The sequence below is a fragment of the Vombatus ursinus genome, unplaced genomic scaffold (assembly GCF_900497805.2).
Source record: "Vombatus ursinus unplaced genomic scaffold, bare-nosed wombat genome assembly UNPS02014786.1, whole genome shotgun sequence".
Taxonomy (NCBI): Eukaryota; Metazoa; Chordata; class Mammalia; order Diprotodontia; family Vombatidae; genus Vombatus; species Vombatus ursinus.
This window is the reverse complement of record NW_020954564.1, coordinates 47292731-47308936: the sequence shown is the minus strand read 5'-3', so window position 1 is coordinate 47308936 and position 16206 is coordinate 47292731. Positions and strand designations below refer to the sequence as shown.

General features: G+C 37.6%; 1 protein-coding gene across 3 annotated transcripts in view; it reads left to right on the top strand.

Moving 5' to 3' along the window:
* LOC114047355 (protein SCAI) overlaps positions 1 to 16206 on the top strand; it is a 211957-nt gene that overhangs the window by 185745 nt on the left and 10006 nt on the right. For 2 of the 3 annotated variants that reach the window (XM_027868164.1, XM_027868163.1), the window contains exons 15-17: positions 12688 to 12760; positions 14746 to 14919; positions 15121 to 15221. In XM_027868164.1, the coding sequence (XP_027723965.1) occupies positions 12688 to 12760; positions 14746 to 14919; positions 15121 to 15221 (348 nt within the window). Of the gene's footprint in view, positions 1 to 12687; positions 12761 to 13812; positions 13854 to 14745; positions 14920 to 15120; positions 15222 to 16206 lie in introns of those variants that run through there. The other variant, XM_027868165.1, reaches the window with a different exon arrangement.

Genomic DNA, 16206 nt, shown 5'->3' with positions numbered 1-16206 from the left:
GAAGATCTTCCCTTAAGGCTAAGATAACTTACTTTTATAGAGACAAAATGATCTTTGGTGGCTCTTCAGCATTTGATTTCAAAGCTCTGATGCAAGCCTTGGAAATACCCAAGTGGTTTTTCCCAACCCTAGTTTTAGATCTACTCACCCCAGCCTTAAAACTCTCAACACTAATCTCTGATATATGTGCCTAGTCTTCCCCTGCCCAGCTCTGTGAGCCTGTTTACTCCTATTATTGAACTCTGTCCTATTTGCCTGGTACATTACCAGCTACCTGTCACCTGTTTTCCTGAAGCCTAGACTCCTCTATATCAAATCCGAACTTGCTCGATCTCACATTGCCCAGTCATCATCAAGACAAAGCAGATCCCACACCTGCCCGGCTACTGTCACCTGATCCTCCTCCACCCATCACTGTGAACTGTCCCTTGAAGCAGCTTGTTTAAAGGATGCTTCCACAGCCCCACCTGCTGGCTGTTTTTTCCTTTACTACTCTGCTTTTGCTGAAAGGTAACTGAGAGGGATAAATCTTGAGTCAGATTTTCTAAGTTAGAATCCTGGCTTTGCCGCTTAATAACACTATGACTATGAGCAAGGCACTTAACCTCTCTGGGCCTCAGTTTCCTCATTCCTAAAAAGAGAGTTGGACTAGAAGGTAAAGTTTCTTCCTTCTCTAACTCTATAATCCTACATAGTGCTAACAGATGACAAAGAAAAGAGGATATTGTCTTCAGGTTCTAAATTTTGGAGTGAGAGGATCTGATAATGAGTTCTAGCTCTGTCACTCATTAATTGGGAGCTTCTGCAAGTAATTTAACCTCCCTGATCCTCAGCTTCATTATCTACAAAATGATTATTTGCACCTCCTTAAATAGTTGTTTATCATAAAATGTTTTGAGGAAAAAGCAGCAACATCAAACCTGATGTTTACAAAGGCATTGTGGTGTTATGGGGGCACCAGTTGTCTTGCACCTCACATGCCCCATGGACTGTCCCCTTCCCTCCATGTACTCATCAGTCCAGTGACACTGACCTCCTTGCTGCTCCCCACACAAGACACTTTGTCTCTCAACTCTGGGCCTTTTCTCTGGCTGTCTTCTATGTCTTGAATGCTCTTCCTCCTCATCCCTGCCCTCTGGCTTCCCTGGCTTCTTTCAAGGCCTAGAAAAAAATCTCCTCTGCAGGAAACCTTTCCTGATTCCCCTTAATTCTAGTGCCTTCCCTTTGTTTATTATTTCCAATTTGTCTTGTTTGTGCATAGTTCTTTGCATTTTGTCTCCTTTATTCTCCATTAGACTGAAGCATCTTGAGAGCAGGGACTATCTTTTATTTTTCTTGGTATCCCCAATCCTTACTACAGTACCTGACACATAGTAGATGCTTAATAAATGTTTATTGATTAACTGACCTGAACAATCCAAAGGACTGGGTTCCATACAATTCTGCCACTTTCTGCCCATATAACTTTAAATAAAATCACTTAATCTCTCTTAAGCCTAAATGTCCTCATTTACAAAAAAGCAGTAATGATACTTGTGCTACTCCTTGGGCTGTAAGGAAAGTCTTTTATCGGACTTAAAGTGCTATGGAAATGTGAGTTGTTGATGCTGTTAGTAGTAGTAGTAGTAGAAATATATAATTTAAACTTTGCGTTCTCTAATAATAGCCATAGGATCATAGAGCTAGAACTGGAAGGTACCATAAAGACCTGCTATACCAACCTTCTCATTTTGCAAATGGGAAAACTGAGGTCTAAAAAGATTGAATGACATGCCCGAATTCACACACAGTTAGTAGCAGAGCCACTGAAGAATAGTAGAGATAAAATCTTATTTTCTCCTAACTGTGATACTCTTCCCTTCCCCCTCCCTTCACCTCACTTCATTCCACAATACTCTCCCAAGCCATCACCTTTGCTCTGGTTTTGCTTTCCTACCTTCCTACTTTCAACTCTGTAGTTAACTTATTCAATACTAAATTGTCCCCTACTCTCAATTCCCTTTTTAACTAGTCCTATCACAGCTCATACCTTGCCAAACCCCAATCCTAGGTTATTCCCACCAGCAGCCTCTGCTCCTACTCACATGCCATTGAAAGGAACTGAAAAATATTAAGCAACCACTCATCTAGCTTGGATCCACTATAAAATTATGCTATTTAATCTCAACTGGTCACTCGCTGTAGTAAAGCAATCTTTTTTACTCTTCCCTCATTGATTCTCCATTACACTCCTCACAGTTCCAAACCTTCTTTTCTCTTTTCAAGCCTTCCCTACCATCCTAACTCCACCCTTATAACTGAGGACCTTGTTTCTTACTTTACTAAGAAAATAGAAAGCCATTTTCTGTAAGCTCCCTCTTATCCCCTTCTCTACTTCTCAAAACGATTGGACATTAGCCTCCTTTATTCCAATCTCTGAAAAGGTGACCCTTCTCCTATTCATTTACATAGACCCTTGAACAACTGTTTTAGCAGACTGCTTTCCCAATAACCACCTCTCTCCCTAATCTTTGACTCTTCCTCTATACTGTTTTCTCCTTCTTTGCCTAAAAACACACCCAGGTGTCCTGCTGTATACTTAAAAAAAACCCAGAAACTTTAGGTGGCCTTACTGTCCTCTCAAGCTATTGTCCTTTATTTCTAATTCTTTTCTTAGCCAAACTCCTAGAAAAATCTTTCTGCTCTATTGGAGCTTTCTCTCTTCTCACTCCTCAACCATTTGTGATCCAGTCTCATCGGTCATTCAAAATCCTTTCTCCAAAGTCACCAATGTTCTCTTAATTGCCAAATATGATTCCTTTTTCCTCATCTTCCTTGACCTCTCTGCAGCATTTGACATGTGGACCATCTTCTCTTGGATACTCTTTCCTCCCTGAGTTTTTGTGACACTGCTATTTCTCCTCCCCTCTTTCTTTCTTTCTTTTACTTATTTTTTTTTTGACTAGGCAGTGGGGTTTAGTGACTTGCCCAGGGTCACACAGCTAGTCAGTGTTATGTGTCTGAGGCCAGATTTGAACTCAGGTTTTCCTGAATCCAGGGTCGGTGCTCTATCCACTGCACCACCTAGCTCCCCCTCCTCCCCTCTTTCTAAGCTAACCATTCCTCAGATCTTCTATGCATTATTACTATTCTTGTCACATTCACTGTCTTTATGTGTACCCTAAAGCTCCATCCTGTATCCACTTCTTTTTTCTCTCAGTTGGTGACCTTATTAGCTCCAGTGGGTTTAATGTTCCCTCTGCAGATGACTCAGATTGATATATATAGGCCTAGTCTCTCTCTCTCTCTAGCTCCAGTCCTGGATCATAAACTGCTTATTGGACTATTAAAACTGGACATTCCTGAGGCATCTCAAACTTAATGACTATGATCTTTTCTCCAAACCTACCCCTCTTCTGACCTTACTCTTTTTCAATCAGGGATGGTACCACCATACTTCAGTTACCAAAGTTTGCAGCCTCTAAGGTATTTTTGATTCTTCACTGTCCTTTAATTCAAGTTTCCTCCATCCTTAGAAAGCCTTCTCTAGATTCTACTATCCCTCAGGTTATTATCTTTTATCTCTCCTTTCTCAGCCAAATTCGTAGAAAAAGCTGTCTACTCTACTGCATTGTTGCTTCTCCCTTCATCTCACTTGTTCCTCAACCCTTTGCAGTCTACCTTCTGACTTCATCATTCAAATGAAACAACTACCTCCAAAGTTATCAATTATCTCTCAGTTGCATGATCTGATGGCCTTTTCTTAGTAATTCTTGACTTTATCTATTGCATTTGACACTGTGAACTATCCTTTCCTCCTGCTTACTTTCTTCCTCTTTTTTAAATGTTATATTTTTTCCAGTCAGCAAAACAAAGGGCCTTTTCACCCTCCCACTCCAACACTCTACCGTTGAGAACAAAAGAAAAAACAAAACAAAAACCATTACAAAGGGGAGGGGTGGAGCCAAGATGGCAGAGTGAAAGCAGTGACTTGCTTGAGGTCTCCCGCAAACCCCTCCAAATACCTGTAAAAAATGGCTCTAAACAAATTCTAAAGCAGCAGAACCCACAAAAAGACAGAGTGAAACAAATTTCCAGCCCAAGACACCCTGGATGGTTGATCAGAAAGGTATATCATGCCAGGTGGGGAGAGGAGCGCAGTTCAGCATGGGCGTGCAGGCCGCAGTGACCCTGGAGCAGGCCTTAGAGGGCTGAATTGCAGGCAGCTAGGGCGGTTTCCAGACTTCTCAACCCATGAACACCAAAGACAACTTAGAAGATCAGTGGGAAAAGTCTGTGACTGTGGTGAGAGAGAGAAACTAGGTCTCAGTCACAAGTCCCAAGCATGGCCTCTGGGGCAGCGGCTGCCTCCTGAACTTCTGGCCCACAGACTGAGGGGGAATTGAGTGGCTGATCAGAGGGGGATTGCAAGGATCTCTTTGCCAGGGCTGAGGCAGGAATCTCTTGCTCTGCCCGTAGTTGGATCTGGGTCACAGTTCTGAGGAGAGGTCCTAGGGTGAAGAGGAGTACTGGCATGGTGGAGCTTGGTGTGTCAGTGGAGAGGAAACACCTCACCCCTTATCATACCACCTTGTAAGAACTGAAAATTTACAGGTCCCTAGAAGTATCTCTGAAAACAGTTGTACAAACACCCCAAGCTTGGGACAGTAAGTACATTCTCCACATTGGAAGCAGACTCTTACCTTAACAAAGAGTTTAAAACTCAAGTAATTGGCTGGGATCATGAGTAAGCAGCACAAAAAGAGTCAGACTATATTATCTTACTTTGGTGACAAAGAAGATCAAAACATACAACCAGAAGAAGACAGCAAAGTCAAAGCTCCTACATCCAAAGCCTCCGAGAAAATATGAATCAGTCCCAGGCCTTGGAAGAGCTCAAAAGGGATTTTGAGAATCAAGTAAGAGAAGTAGAGGAAAAACTGGGAAGAGAAATGAGAGTGATGCAAAAAAAACATGAAAAACAAGTCAACAGCTTGCTAAAGGAGACCCCAAAAAATACTGAAGAAAATAATACCTTAAAAAGTAGCCTAACCCAAATGGCAAAAGAGGTCCAAAAAAGCCAATAAGGAAAAGATACCCTAAAAAGCAAAATTGGCCAAATGGAAAAGGAAGTCCAAAAATTCACTGAAGAAAATACTTCCTTAAAAATTAGAATAGAGCAATTGGAAGCTAGTGGCTTTATGAGAAATGAAGACACTGTAAAACAAATCCCAAAAAATGAAAAATTAGAAAACAATGTGAAATATCTCATTGGAAAAACAACTGACCTGGAAAATAGATCCAGGAGGGAGAATTTAAAAATTATTGGACTATCTGAAAACCATGATCAAAAAAAGAGCCTAGACATCATCTTTCAAGAAATTATCAAGGAAAACTGCCCTGATATTTTAGAACCAGAGGGCACAATAGAAATTGAAAGAATCTACCGATCACCTCCTGAAAGAGATCCCCAAAAGAAAACTCCTAGGAATATTGTAGCCAAATTCCAGAGTTCCCAGGTCAAGGAGAAAATATTGCAAGCAGCCAGAAAGAAACAATTCAAATATTGTGGAAACACAATCAGGATAACACAAGATTTAGCAGCTTCTACATTAAGAGACCGCAGGGCATGGAATATAATATTCCAGAGGACAAAGGAGATAGGATTACAACCAAGAATTACCTACCCAGCAAAACTGAGTATAATCCTTCAGGGGGAAAAATGGTCGTTCAGTGAAATAGAGGACTTTCAAGCATTCTTGGTGAAAAGACCAGAGCCAAATAGAAAATTTGACTTTCTAATACAAGACTCAAGTGGAACATGAAGAGGTAAACAGGAAAGAGAAATCATAAGAGACTTATTAAGGTTGAACTGTTTACATTCCTGCATGGAAAGAAGATATTTGTAACTCATGAGACCTTTGTCAGTATTAGGGTAGTTGGAGGGAAAAAATTATATGTATGTGTGTATATATATATATACATATATATATATATGTATATGTATATGTATATATACACACACACACATATATATAGAGAGAGAGAGAGAGGGCACAGGGTGAGTTGAAGATGAAAGGGTCATATCTGGAGAATAAAATTAAGGGGTGAGAGGATTATACTGGGAGAAGGAGAAAGGGAGAGGTAAAACAAGGTAAATTATCTCACAAAAAAACAGAAAAGAAAAGGCTCTTACAGTGGAGGGGAAATGGGGGAAGGTGAGAGGGAATGAGTGAATCTTATTCTCATAGGATTTGACTTAAGGAGGGAATAACATACACACTCAATTGGGTATGGAAATCTGTCTTACCCTACAGGAAAATAGGGGGAAAGGGGGACAAGAGAGTAGGGGGATGATAGAGAGGAGGGCAGTTTGGGAAAGGGGATAATCAGAAGCAAATACTTCTGAGGAGGGACAGGGTCAAAGGAAAGAATAGAATAAATGGGGGAGGGCAGGATAGGATTAAGGGAAATAGAGTTAGTTTTTCACAGCATGTCTACTATGGAAGTGTTTTGCATAACTGCACATGTATAACTTATATTGAGTTGCTTGCCTTTTCAATGAGGGTCAGTGGGGAGGGAGGAAGGGAGAGAATTTGGAACCCAAAGTTTTAAAAACACATGTTTCAATAAAATGTTTTCACACGCAACTGGGAAATAAGAAATACAGGAAATGGGGTACAGAAATCTATCCTGCCCTACAGGAAAATAGAAGGGGAAGGGGATAAGAGAAGGGGGGGAGAGATAGAAGGGAAGGCAGACTAGGGGAAGGGGTATTCAAAATGCATGCTGTCTTGGGGTGGAGGGAGGGGCGAGATGGGGTGAAAATTTGGAACTCAATCTCGTGGAAGTAAATGTTGAAAACTAAAAATAAATAAATTTATTAATTAAAAAAAAGAAAAAACCATTACAATATGTATAGTCAATGAAAACAAATTTCCACATTAGCCATATCCAAAAATATATTTGTCTCATTTTGCCTTCTGAGTCCTCCTCACTCTCAGGAGGTAGAAAGCATATTTCGTTATTAGTCCTCTGGAATTGTGGTTGATCATTACAGTAATAAGAGTTCCCAGATCTTTCAGACTTAATGCCTTTAACACATTGTTTATTATATAAATTTTTCAGGTTTTATTCACTTTCCTTTCTATCAGTTTATACAAGTCTTCCCAGGTTTCTCTGAAATCCTTTCTATCATTTCTTATAGCACAATAATATTCCATCACATTTATATACCATAATTGGTTCATCTAATCACCAATTTATGGGCACTCCCTTAAATTCCCCTTCTTTGCTACCTCAAAAAGAGCTATAAATATTTTTGTACATCTTTAGTTAGTTGGTCTTGCTTAGTACTTAATCTCACCCTTAATTTGTCCTTCTAATTCCCCTGCTTCTTCTCTTTCCCTCCTATTTCCCTTCTGAGTGAAATATATTTCTGTACCCAAGTGTGTGTGTTTGTGTTTGTGTGTGTTTATTCTTCTTTTCTCTAACTAGTTCAGAGGAGAGTGAGGTTATAGTGTCAGCTGCTCCCTTCATCCCTCTCTCTCTGTCTTCGTATACCAACCTGGGCTGGACAAATGACTTACTGTGACTTTTCCTGGATTTCCCTATCAGAATTTGATCTGGTGCATTTTCTAAGTCAGAAGTTTTGTAGAGGGGACTTCAGCTGTACTGCTTTCTGCTACTCTGCTTTTTCTCTCTTCCCGTTTGGTTTTTGTGATAATGCTCCCTTCTGGTTCTCCTCCCTGATTGCCCCTTCTCTGTCTCCTTTATTGGCTCCATCCTCCATATGCCCATAACTGTGGCTGTTCATCAGGGCTCTATCCTTTACCTTCTTTTATATTCTCTGTACATTCTCCCTCTTGAGGACCTCATCACTTGCATAGGTTTAAGGATCATCTCTATGCAGGTGACTTACATCTACTATATCCAACGCTAACAACTTCCATGAGCTTTAGTTCTGCATCACCCCCCACATGCCTACATTCTCCAGTCTGTGACTCAAAATCTGAAGGTCTCCCCTTAAGACTAAGATGGCATACTTTTATAGAGCCAAAATGATCTTTGGTGGCCCTTCAGCACTTGATTCAAAGCTCCGGTGAAAGCCTGGGGAATACCTTGACCCTGGTTTTAGATCTATTCACCCCAGCCTTAAAACTCCCAACACTAATCTCTGATATATCTGCCTGTTGGACATTTCAAACTAGATATTCTGGTGGCATCCCAAACTCAATATGCCTCAGACAGACCTTATTTGTTTTTTTCCATTTTTTTCAGACTTTTGACTTTAATTTTTTTTTGTTGTTGTTGTTTCATGGAGTCATTGTTTTCTGTTTAGACCATTCTAATTTTCAGGGAATATATTACTTGGGTGAGGTTTTATACCTTTTATGCAAAGCTGTTAATTTCCTTCCCAGTTCTTTCTTCCATAGCTCTCATTTGTTTTCCATTTTTTCCCTCTAGTTCACTTATTTCATTTATAAAAAACATTTTTAAATTAAAAAAAACCTCCTTCCTTCACTTCTTCAAGGAAGTCTAGTAAAATTTGTGTTCATGTTGTGTTTTTCTTTGAGGCTTTGCTTGTAGATGTTTTGAGCCATTCTCTTGTTCTAGGTTTGTGTCTTGATCATCCCACTATAATAGCTTTTTATGGTAGTATTCTTTTTTTCTTTGTTTGCTCATTCTTCCAACCAGCTTTCTGATTCAACAAAACTTATTTTTACTCCCAAACCCATCCTTTGTGTTTCTGTTGAAGGTATCATTTTCACTATCTCTCAAGTTCATAACCTTGATATTATTCTCAATTCCTCAATCTCTCTCCCTCTCTGCAAATATCCAACTTGTTATAAAATCTTGCCATTTCAACTTCTTTTCAATATCTGTCTTATCCAGCTGATTCTCTCTACTTGTCTGCTACCACCTCACTCCAAGCCTTTATTACTTTTCGCTAAAACTTTTGCAAGGGCTACCTAATTGGTCTCCTTGCTTCAAATCCCCCTCCTGTGCTCCACACCGTCCTCTACATATCTGCTAAGATATTTTTCCTTAATGAGAAATCTAACCATCTGACTTACTGACTCAGTAAATTCCAGGTCTTCGCATTTTCTTTAGGATGAAATATAAAGTCCTCCGTTTAACTTTTAAACCTGATTACATTTTGGTCCCAACCTATCTATCTTTTCAGCCTAATTATACATAAATCCTCTTCCCATAGGTGGTAATCCATTCAAACTGGCCTTTTTTGCATTGACTCTCCCATGCCTGGAATACATTCCCTCCTTACCCCCACCTCAGAGAATCCTTTTATTTCTTCAAGAAGCAGCTTAAATGTCATCTTATACAGGCAGCTTTTTTTCCTGATTTCCCCAACTTCTGGAAACCTCCTTAGCTTATATTTGTTTATATATGTTGTCTTTATACTTATTCTGTAAATACTTATATGTGTGATAGAGTGGAAAAAAGAGAGCCTACCTCAAAGCTAGGAAGACCATAGGTTCAAATCCTTTCTCTGATAGATACTATATGATCCTGGACAAAGCCCTTAATCTCTCAATGCTCTAGTCCAGAGTTGTGCCAGAATAAGTAAAAATACAGTGAAACATAGATAATGTTAATATGTGTTTTTCTAAGTCAATATGCAGCCCTGAGGGATCCTTATGTACAGTTTAGTGGGCCCTGTTTCTTTTTGATTTTGACATGACTGCTCCAGGCAATTCTCTAAGAGAAAGTTCTGACTTTTAAAGAAATTTTAGCCATTGGGAGTTCCTTATACCAATGAAATAACAGATCCATTCCCTATCCATATGTTTGTGTATATTCATATACATACATATACATATATGCATATATGTATAAGTATATATACATACATACATATATATACTTATACACTTGTCTCCCCTGTTAGAATATGTTGAAGCATATCAAAAACCTCTTTTTACTATAACTGCAGATATCAAGAAATAATATTTTCTCCAACCTAAAACCTTTCTCAGATTTTTCCTTTTAGGAAAATGTGTAAGAGATCAAGAACAAAGGCTGAAGTAGAAGGATAAATATCTAATAAGATTATTGCTTTGCCTTTTCCCAGAAGGGATGATACTATGATCAACCCTTCTCCATTCAGAAACAGTTAAGTATTAGGCACTGGAAAGAAGCCTTTTCAGGCCTGGAGGGTAGAAGTCAAGGTAGGAATTGAGTAGTTCTAGTTTAAGATGAAGTGACTATCTTAGTGACTATTGTTTTAAATTGTTAGCTCAAAACTATATTTTAACATGTTGTGACTTTTTTTCTTCAGTATACCTATAAATATTATTTCAAATTGTCTTGGGGTAGAGACATATCCAAGGGCATGGAGGTGGGGAGTATTATAATAGTTCAGATCTTACTCTCAGCTGGGCTTGGATTTTGAATAATGTTAAATTAATCAGACTGTTTGTTTCAGACTTGTGCTTAAAATGTACCTATAGTATAGTATTAATATTTTTTGTTTGACAATATAAGCTCTCTTGAGAGTAAGGTTTCATTCTCTGTATTGGTAACTCCAGCACCTACCACATTGCCTGGCAATATACTAGATACATAGTAAGTGCTTATTGATTTATTAAAAGGTAGCAGGCTAGATGATTTTTAGTGCAGTGTGGAATTGATCTTAAGTAAACTTGTGTAGGCAGTTTTTATCTTTGCTTTTACTTCTCTATCTGCATTCCTTCCTTTTCTCCCTGAGTTATCTCTTGCACTTCTCAGTTTCTGTTCTCTTGATACCATTAAATCTTTGCTCAAGAGTTAACTGTAATTAAGGCATTAACTAGTAGCTCCTTTGGGGTTGGTCCTTCCCAACTGTATTTGCATATTAAATGAAAAGCCTTTAAAACTCAAAGGAGTGAAGCTATAATGTTGGAATAGCTGATAAATTTGACATTTTGGAACAGGGGCTGCCTGCTTTTAAAATCACCACTGGGCATGATATATAGAACAATAGAGAATAATACTTAATCTGAAAGACAATTACTTTGGAAGCCATTGTACTATTTCTGGTGTGTTTTGGTTATTAAGAGAGATTATATAGAGTATGTAATGATTTGAGTCAATAAATCCTAGATTCAAATCCTATATCTGATACATAACTGTGTGACCATGGACAAATGACTTAAACTCAGGTGCCTGTTGAAGACTGTAAATTATAGACTGATTATTATAGGTATAGGGACATTATATATAACTTTATATTATTTTAATTATACTATATTTGATATTTAAAACACCCTCTACCCACAGATATACAAAAGTGAAACATTCAGATGTTTTTATTTGAGGGGAACAGGTTGCATTCTGTCATCCTCCCTTTTCTTCCCAACATTTTGTTAGTTCCATTGCCTGGAATCCAAGGTTCCCTAGGGAATCCCTGACCATTTCTACTAAAAAACCATCTTCCACTGCCTTGTCATACCTTATGGATGATCCTGGAATCTTTAAGATAATACAGGAAGAACACAGTTTCTGGCAAATCCCAGCAGCCTAGAAAAACTCAGAGAATTTGCCAAGATGGTGATGTTCCTCACCAGAGAGTTAACCACTTGGTGATAATGTTTGGCCATAGTACCTATCTGGTAAAGTGTGATGACTATATGCAGACCATATCAGGTAACAGAGGGCTACCTTCACACATATAAAATCATGACTATTTTGAAATACCCTGACAATCATGCCAACAGATCTTCTCAGGAAGCAGGCAGTTACTACTACCCTACCTCCTACTTCTCTCATACATGTAAATAAATAGACACTAGACAAGGAGTGAGTAAAAGAAGATGTCATGCTCCCTTCCACAGGCTGTCTGGCCTATCTAGGTAATCCTTTGAATTGCATGGAGTCATTTACTACATTAATTTCTTAACTTGAAATTGTAATCTGAGTGTATGTAACTGATTCTCCTAAGCAGTTTCTTGGGTTTTTATTGCTTTTACATTACTTTTACCACTTTTTTTTTTCTGGATTTCTAGTTCATCAGAGCATTTGGATCATAATTATATCAGAAAAATTTAACAATATGACATAGTGTGATGTGGAAGAAAGAATACGAAGTTTAAGATCCAAAGGAATTTGGTTCAAATCCTAGTTTGATTCAAGTCCCTTCTCTGTGACTTGCTACTTGTGTGACTTTGAGTTTGTAATGTAATCTCCCTTGCCCTCAATTTCTTTATAAAGTGAGGGTTTTAGCATCTAAGGTCCTTTTCAGCTTTAAATCTATGATCCTATGAATAAGTATCTATTACGTTTAAGACTAGAGGCTGACTGGGATAGATAGCTTGGCAGAGAGCAAACCTCAGAGCCAAGAAGTCCTTGGCTTCAAGTCCTGACTCAGACATATCCTGGCTTTGTAACCCTAGCCAAGTCACCTAACTTTCAATGCCCTGGGTAACTCTCTGAAAATAAATAGCAAAGCAGATGCCAATCTGCTGTATTTCATCAGGAGCTCCCTAACCTAATGAAATCATAGGTCTGATTTTTTTTTTAAATGTTGCAGGTTACTTTCCTAATCAAGTAAAATTTTGACCTTTCCATTGTTAATGTTCTAGTTTCTGATGCTATATATATTTATAAGTAACTAATCATTGAGAAACAAATTTATTCATTGGGTATATTACTGAAAAACTAATTTTGGCCAGAGCCTTAATGCTTGTTTTAAATTGTTACATGTTACAGAATTTCACAAATTTATTCGGACAACCTCTAGTCTGCTTGCTTTCTCCAACAACATATCCAAAAGCATTACAAGGTATGTTTTGTGCTGATATACCTGGGTCTAATTTAAACTGTTTTTTGTGTTTGTTTGTTTTTTTGCTTTATATTCTTGAACTTGATTTTCCTTTCTGAGAGACACGTGCAGCCCTCATTGATGAAAAACAGATATGTGGCACATATCAGACTGGAATTGGCTTAGCAATGAGGCTATTTGCTAAATTTTAGCTCTTTGCTAAAAGTAGACTCTTTGATTCAGAGGGTCTATGCAATACTCCAGTTTCAGTATCCTAGCTGTCTTCCAAGAAATACCATACAATATTATTAAAAGAAATAGTGACTATCATTAGCTTTTTTTTTTTTTGCCTTCTACTGTTTTGGAAATTTTCATGGTTTATGGGCTTTTTGTTTATGAGGTATTTATTTTGAAAATCAAGATTCACCTTGATTTAACATCTCTCATATGTAAACTTTTAATTTAAATTTTATCTATGCCATTTTGTTTTTTATACTAGTCATTTCCAATAAAAACTGCTCTGCATTGAACTTTTTCTCATGTAGCAAAAATTTAGACAAAAAGGAAAATGAGAGTCTATGTCAGTTAATATTGTGTTCAGCAGCTATAATCTCTTCCATCTCTACTGAGATTACTCAATATTCTTGACACACCATGTAAACTATTAAAATGTTTATCTTGGCTTGAAGAAATTCACCTGGCTCCTATCTCACACGTAGCCAAATTGGCAGAACTTTAACAAATTTTTGATATATTTTTTTTCACATTTTTGTTGTAAAGAGAGCCTCTCTCTGAGTGTTTTACCCATTTATCATGTGACTGTTTGAAAATTAGAAACATTCAAATTTATCTACAGGTTGTATACACTCTAATACCAGCCAGGACCTGTGAGGTCTTATTCTGCTCATTCATTCTAGCACGAGGCAAGATGAGCACGAAACAAAGCTTAGAAACAAAAACAGAGAGATTTTGAGAACTGTTTTAGCAGGACCTTCACTGTTTCACTGTCTCCCTAACTGTGAATAGTGTTGGTGTCTCTCAGTGAGAGATGGCAATTTACCGCTACTTCCCAGCCAGAAGTCCAGTCTGCTGACATAGTTTGACACAGGAAGTGGTGGTCAGCATTTGAATGCCTGAGAGAAGCTGGAGACTTTTCACCGTTGTTTTAAGGTAAGTTCTGCTCTTTATTAGAAAAACATGTAGCAGTAACATTCAATAGATTTGTCTAAGCATCAAATTATCTATTCTACTAAATGATAGAACTTACCTTAAAACAATGGTGAAAGTCTCCTACTGGGGACCTGTTACCCTGTTTATGTTACTTCAGTAATATTTTAGTTCACATAACTCTCCCAAGATTTAACTTTGTCAGAATTTTTGAAAAGTAATCCACAGTTTGGGTTCATAGGATCACAGAATTTTAAATTTGCCAGAGAGCATGGAGATCATCTCATTCAACCCTTTCATCCTTCATATGAGAAAACAGGCCAAGGGATGTAAAGTGTTTTACCTATTGTCACAGTAGTAACAGAGCCAGGTTTCAGAGATCTTCTGTCTGACTCCAAATCCAATGCTTTTGCCACTACGGTCTGGTTTGTTTGTTTGGTTTTTTTTTAATCACATACTTTATCAAATAACTTTTTATTGAGAAAAGATGGCACACAAAAAGGTTTTCAGCATTCATGAAAGGAGGTATACAAATTCTATTAAATGTTGTCTATTTAAATAAAATGGCTTATTCAGCTGTTGGATAAGAAAGGTAAACTTTAAGTCTTAAAGCATAGAGAGAAGATCTGCAGACCACGTAGTTTAAGGTTGATGAATGTGCACAAACAAGATATAGAGAGTTTACTTATGGGCCTGTTTTGTCTTTCTTGTGTGCAAGTGGTCTCTGTTGATTTGAATGAAAGGATTGAGACCATTTGGATAACACAGCCTGGAATTACAGAGAATTGGATGATCTTCCTGGTTCATTCTCTCCCAATGCAACCTATTTCTTATTTCAGATCAGTCTCAACGTGGTAGCCTCTTCACTCTCTTTCTGAACAATCCTCTAATGGCCTTCCTGTTTGTCTCTGGATTGTCAAGTATGCGTAGAGGTCTGTGGGAAAAATGTCAAGAGTACCTTCGAAAAATCAACCGAGATATTGCCCAACTGCTGACCCACTCACGGTCCATAGGTACCCTCTTGACATAATTTACCAGAATTTGGAATGGTGGTTAAATCTCATGATTGTTTGTTTGACTTTGTTTGACTTTCAAATGGTCATTTAATATATGTTATACACAGGAAAATTAAAGTTTTTCCCCAATTTCTCTTTTTTTTTTTTAATTTTTTCTAGTCAAACTTTCTTCCAATATCACCTTTTTATTCTTTTCAGATCAGGCTTTTCTCCAGTTTTTCGGGGATGAATTTCTTCGCTTGCTTCTCACCAGATTTGTCTTCTGTTCAGCTACCATGAGGATGCACAAGATTTTTCGGGTATGTAGGGAAAATAATCACTTGGGCACCGCTTTAATAAGATTAGGCATGTAAGACTTATGCACTAATCTTTGGAAGAAATTAAGTTCTGTGGTAAAGTAGTTGAATGGCTTGACCAAATAAATGATCACTTGACATGGATACTATTGAGGATGACTCATATGGTTTCTGCATTTAAGTTTAAATTTGAATTTCCATAGTGCTTATAAAGGACTTAGAAATCAGAGTTTGCAAGTAAGTATTTTATTGATATCCATATATTTTAATGAGCATTTATTGTATTTAGGGTCTTTTTAATTTACATAAATTCAGAATTATATTTTATCTCTGCTCTCATTTCTATACAATTATACATTAGTTTCATCTATTTTATGGATTGTTTTTATACGGTAATTCTAATTGCATATGTACTTTTAAAAAAAGTTTCTATTAAAAAATTCATTTTAAATCTCAGGAGTTGTTACAAGGACATATGAGTTGCCATATTATGCCACTGCTATCATCACATATGAAGAATTTCACCCTAGATACTGTTCTATCTTCTTCAGAGTCCTACGGCATTAGCTCCTCTTTGCAATCTGTCCATGGAGTTTTACCATGGCTCCACGGCCTTTGCCACTTTCTAAATCTTCTTTGATTACTCAACTCTAACTTGAGGCCTCAAGCCTTCTAATCCTTCATAGTCCCTGCACCTGCATAGGTTCTCGGATTCAAAAATTTGCCACAGCCAATCCCTAATTACCTTTCTCTTTATTCTGCCCCTGGTACTGTAACTGGATGCCTGTTTCTAACATCTGTTCTCTCTTTTCCTTCCAGCCTCCATTATCAAATACTCCATGCCACAAATATTTATTTTCTAGGGTTTCTCTGCATGAGAAAAGTTATTATATATAAATAATTAAGATACCAGGAGATATATCTAGATCTCCTGTTATCTTCATATATATATATATATATATATATATATATATATATATATATATAT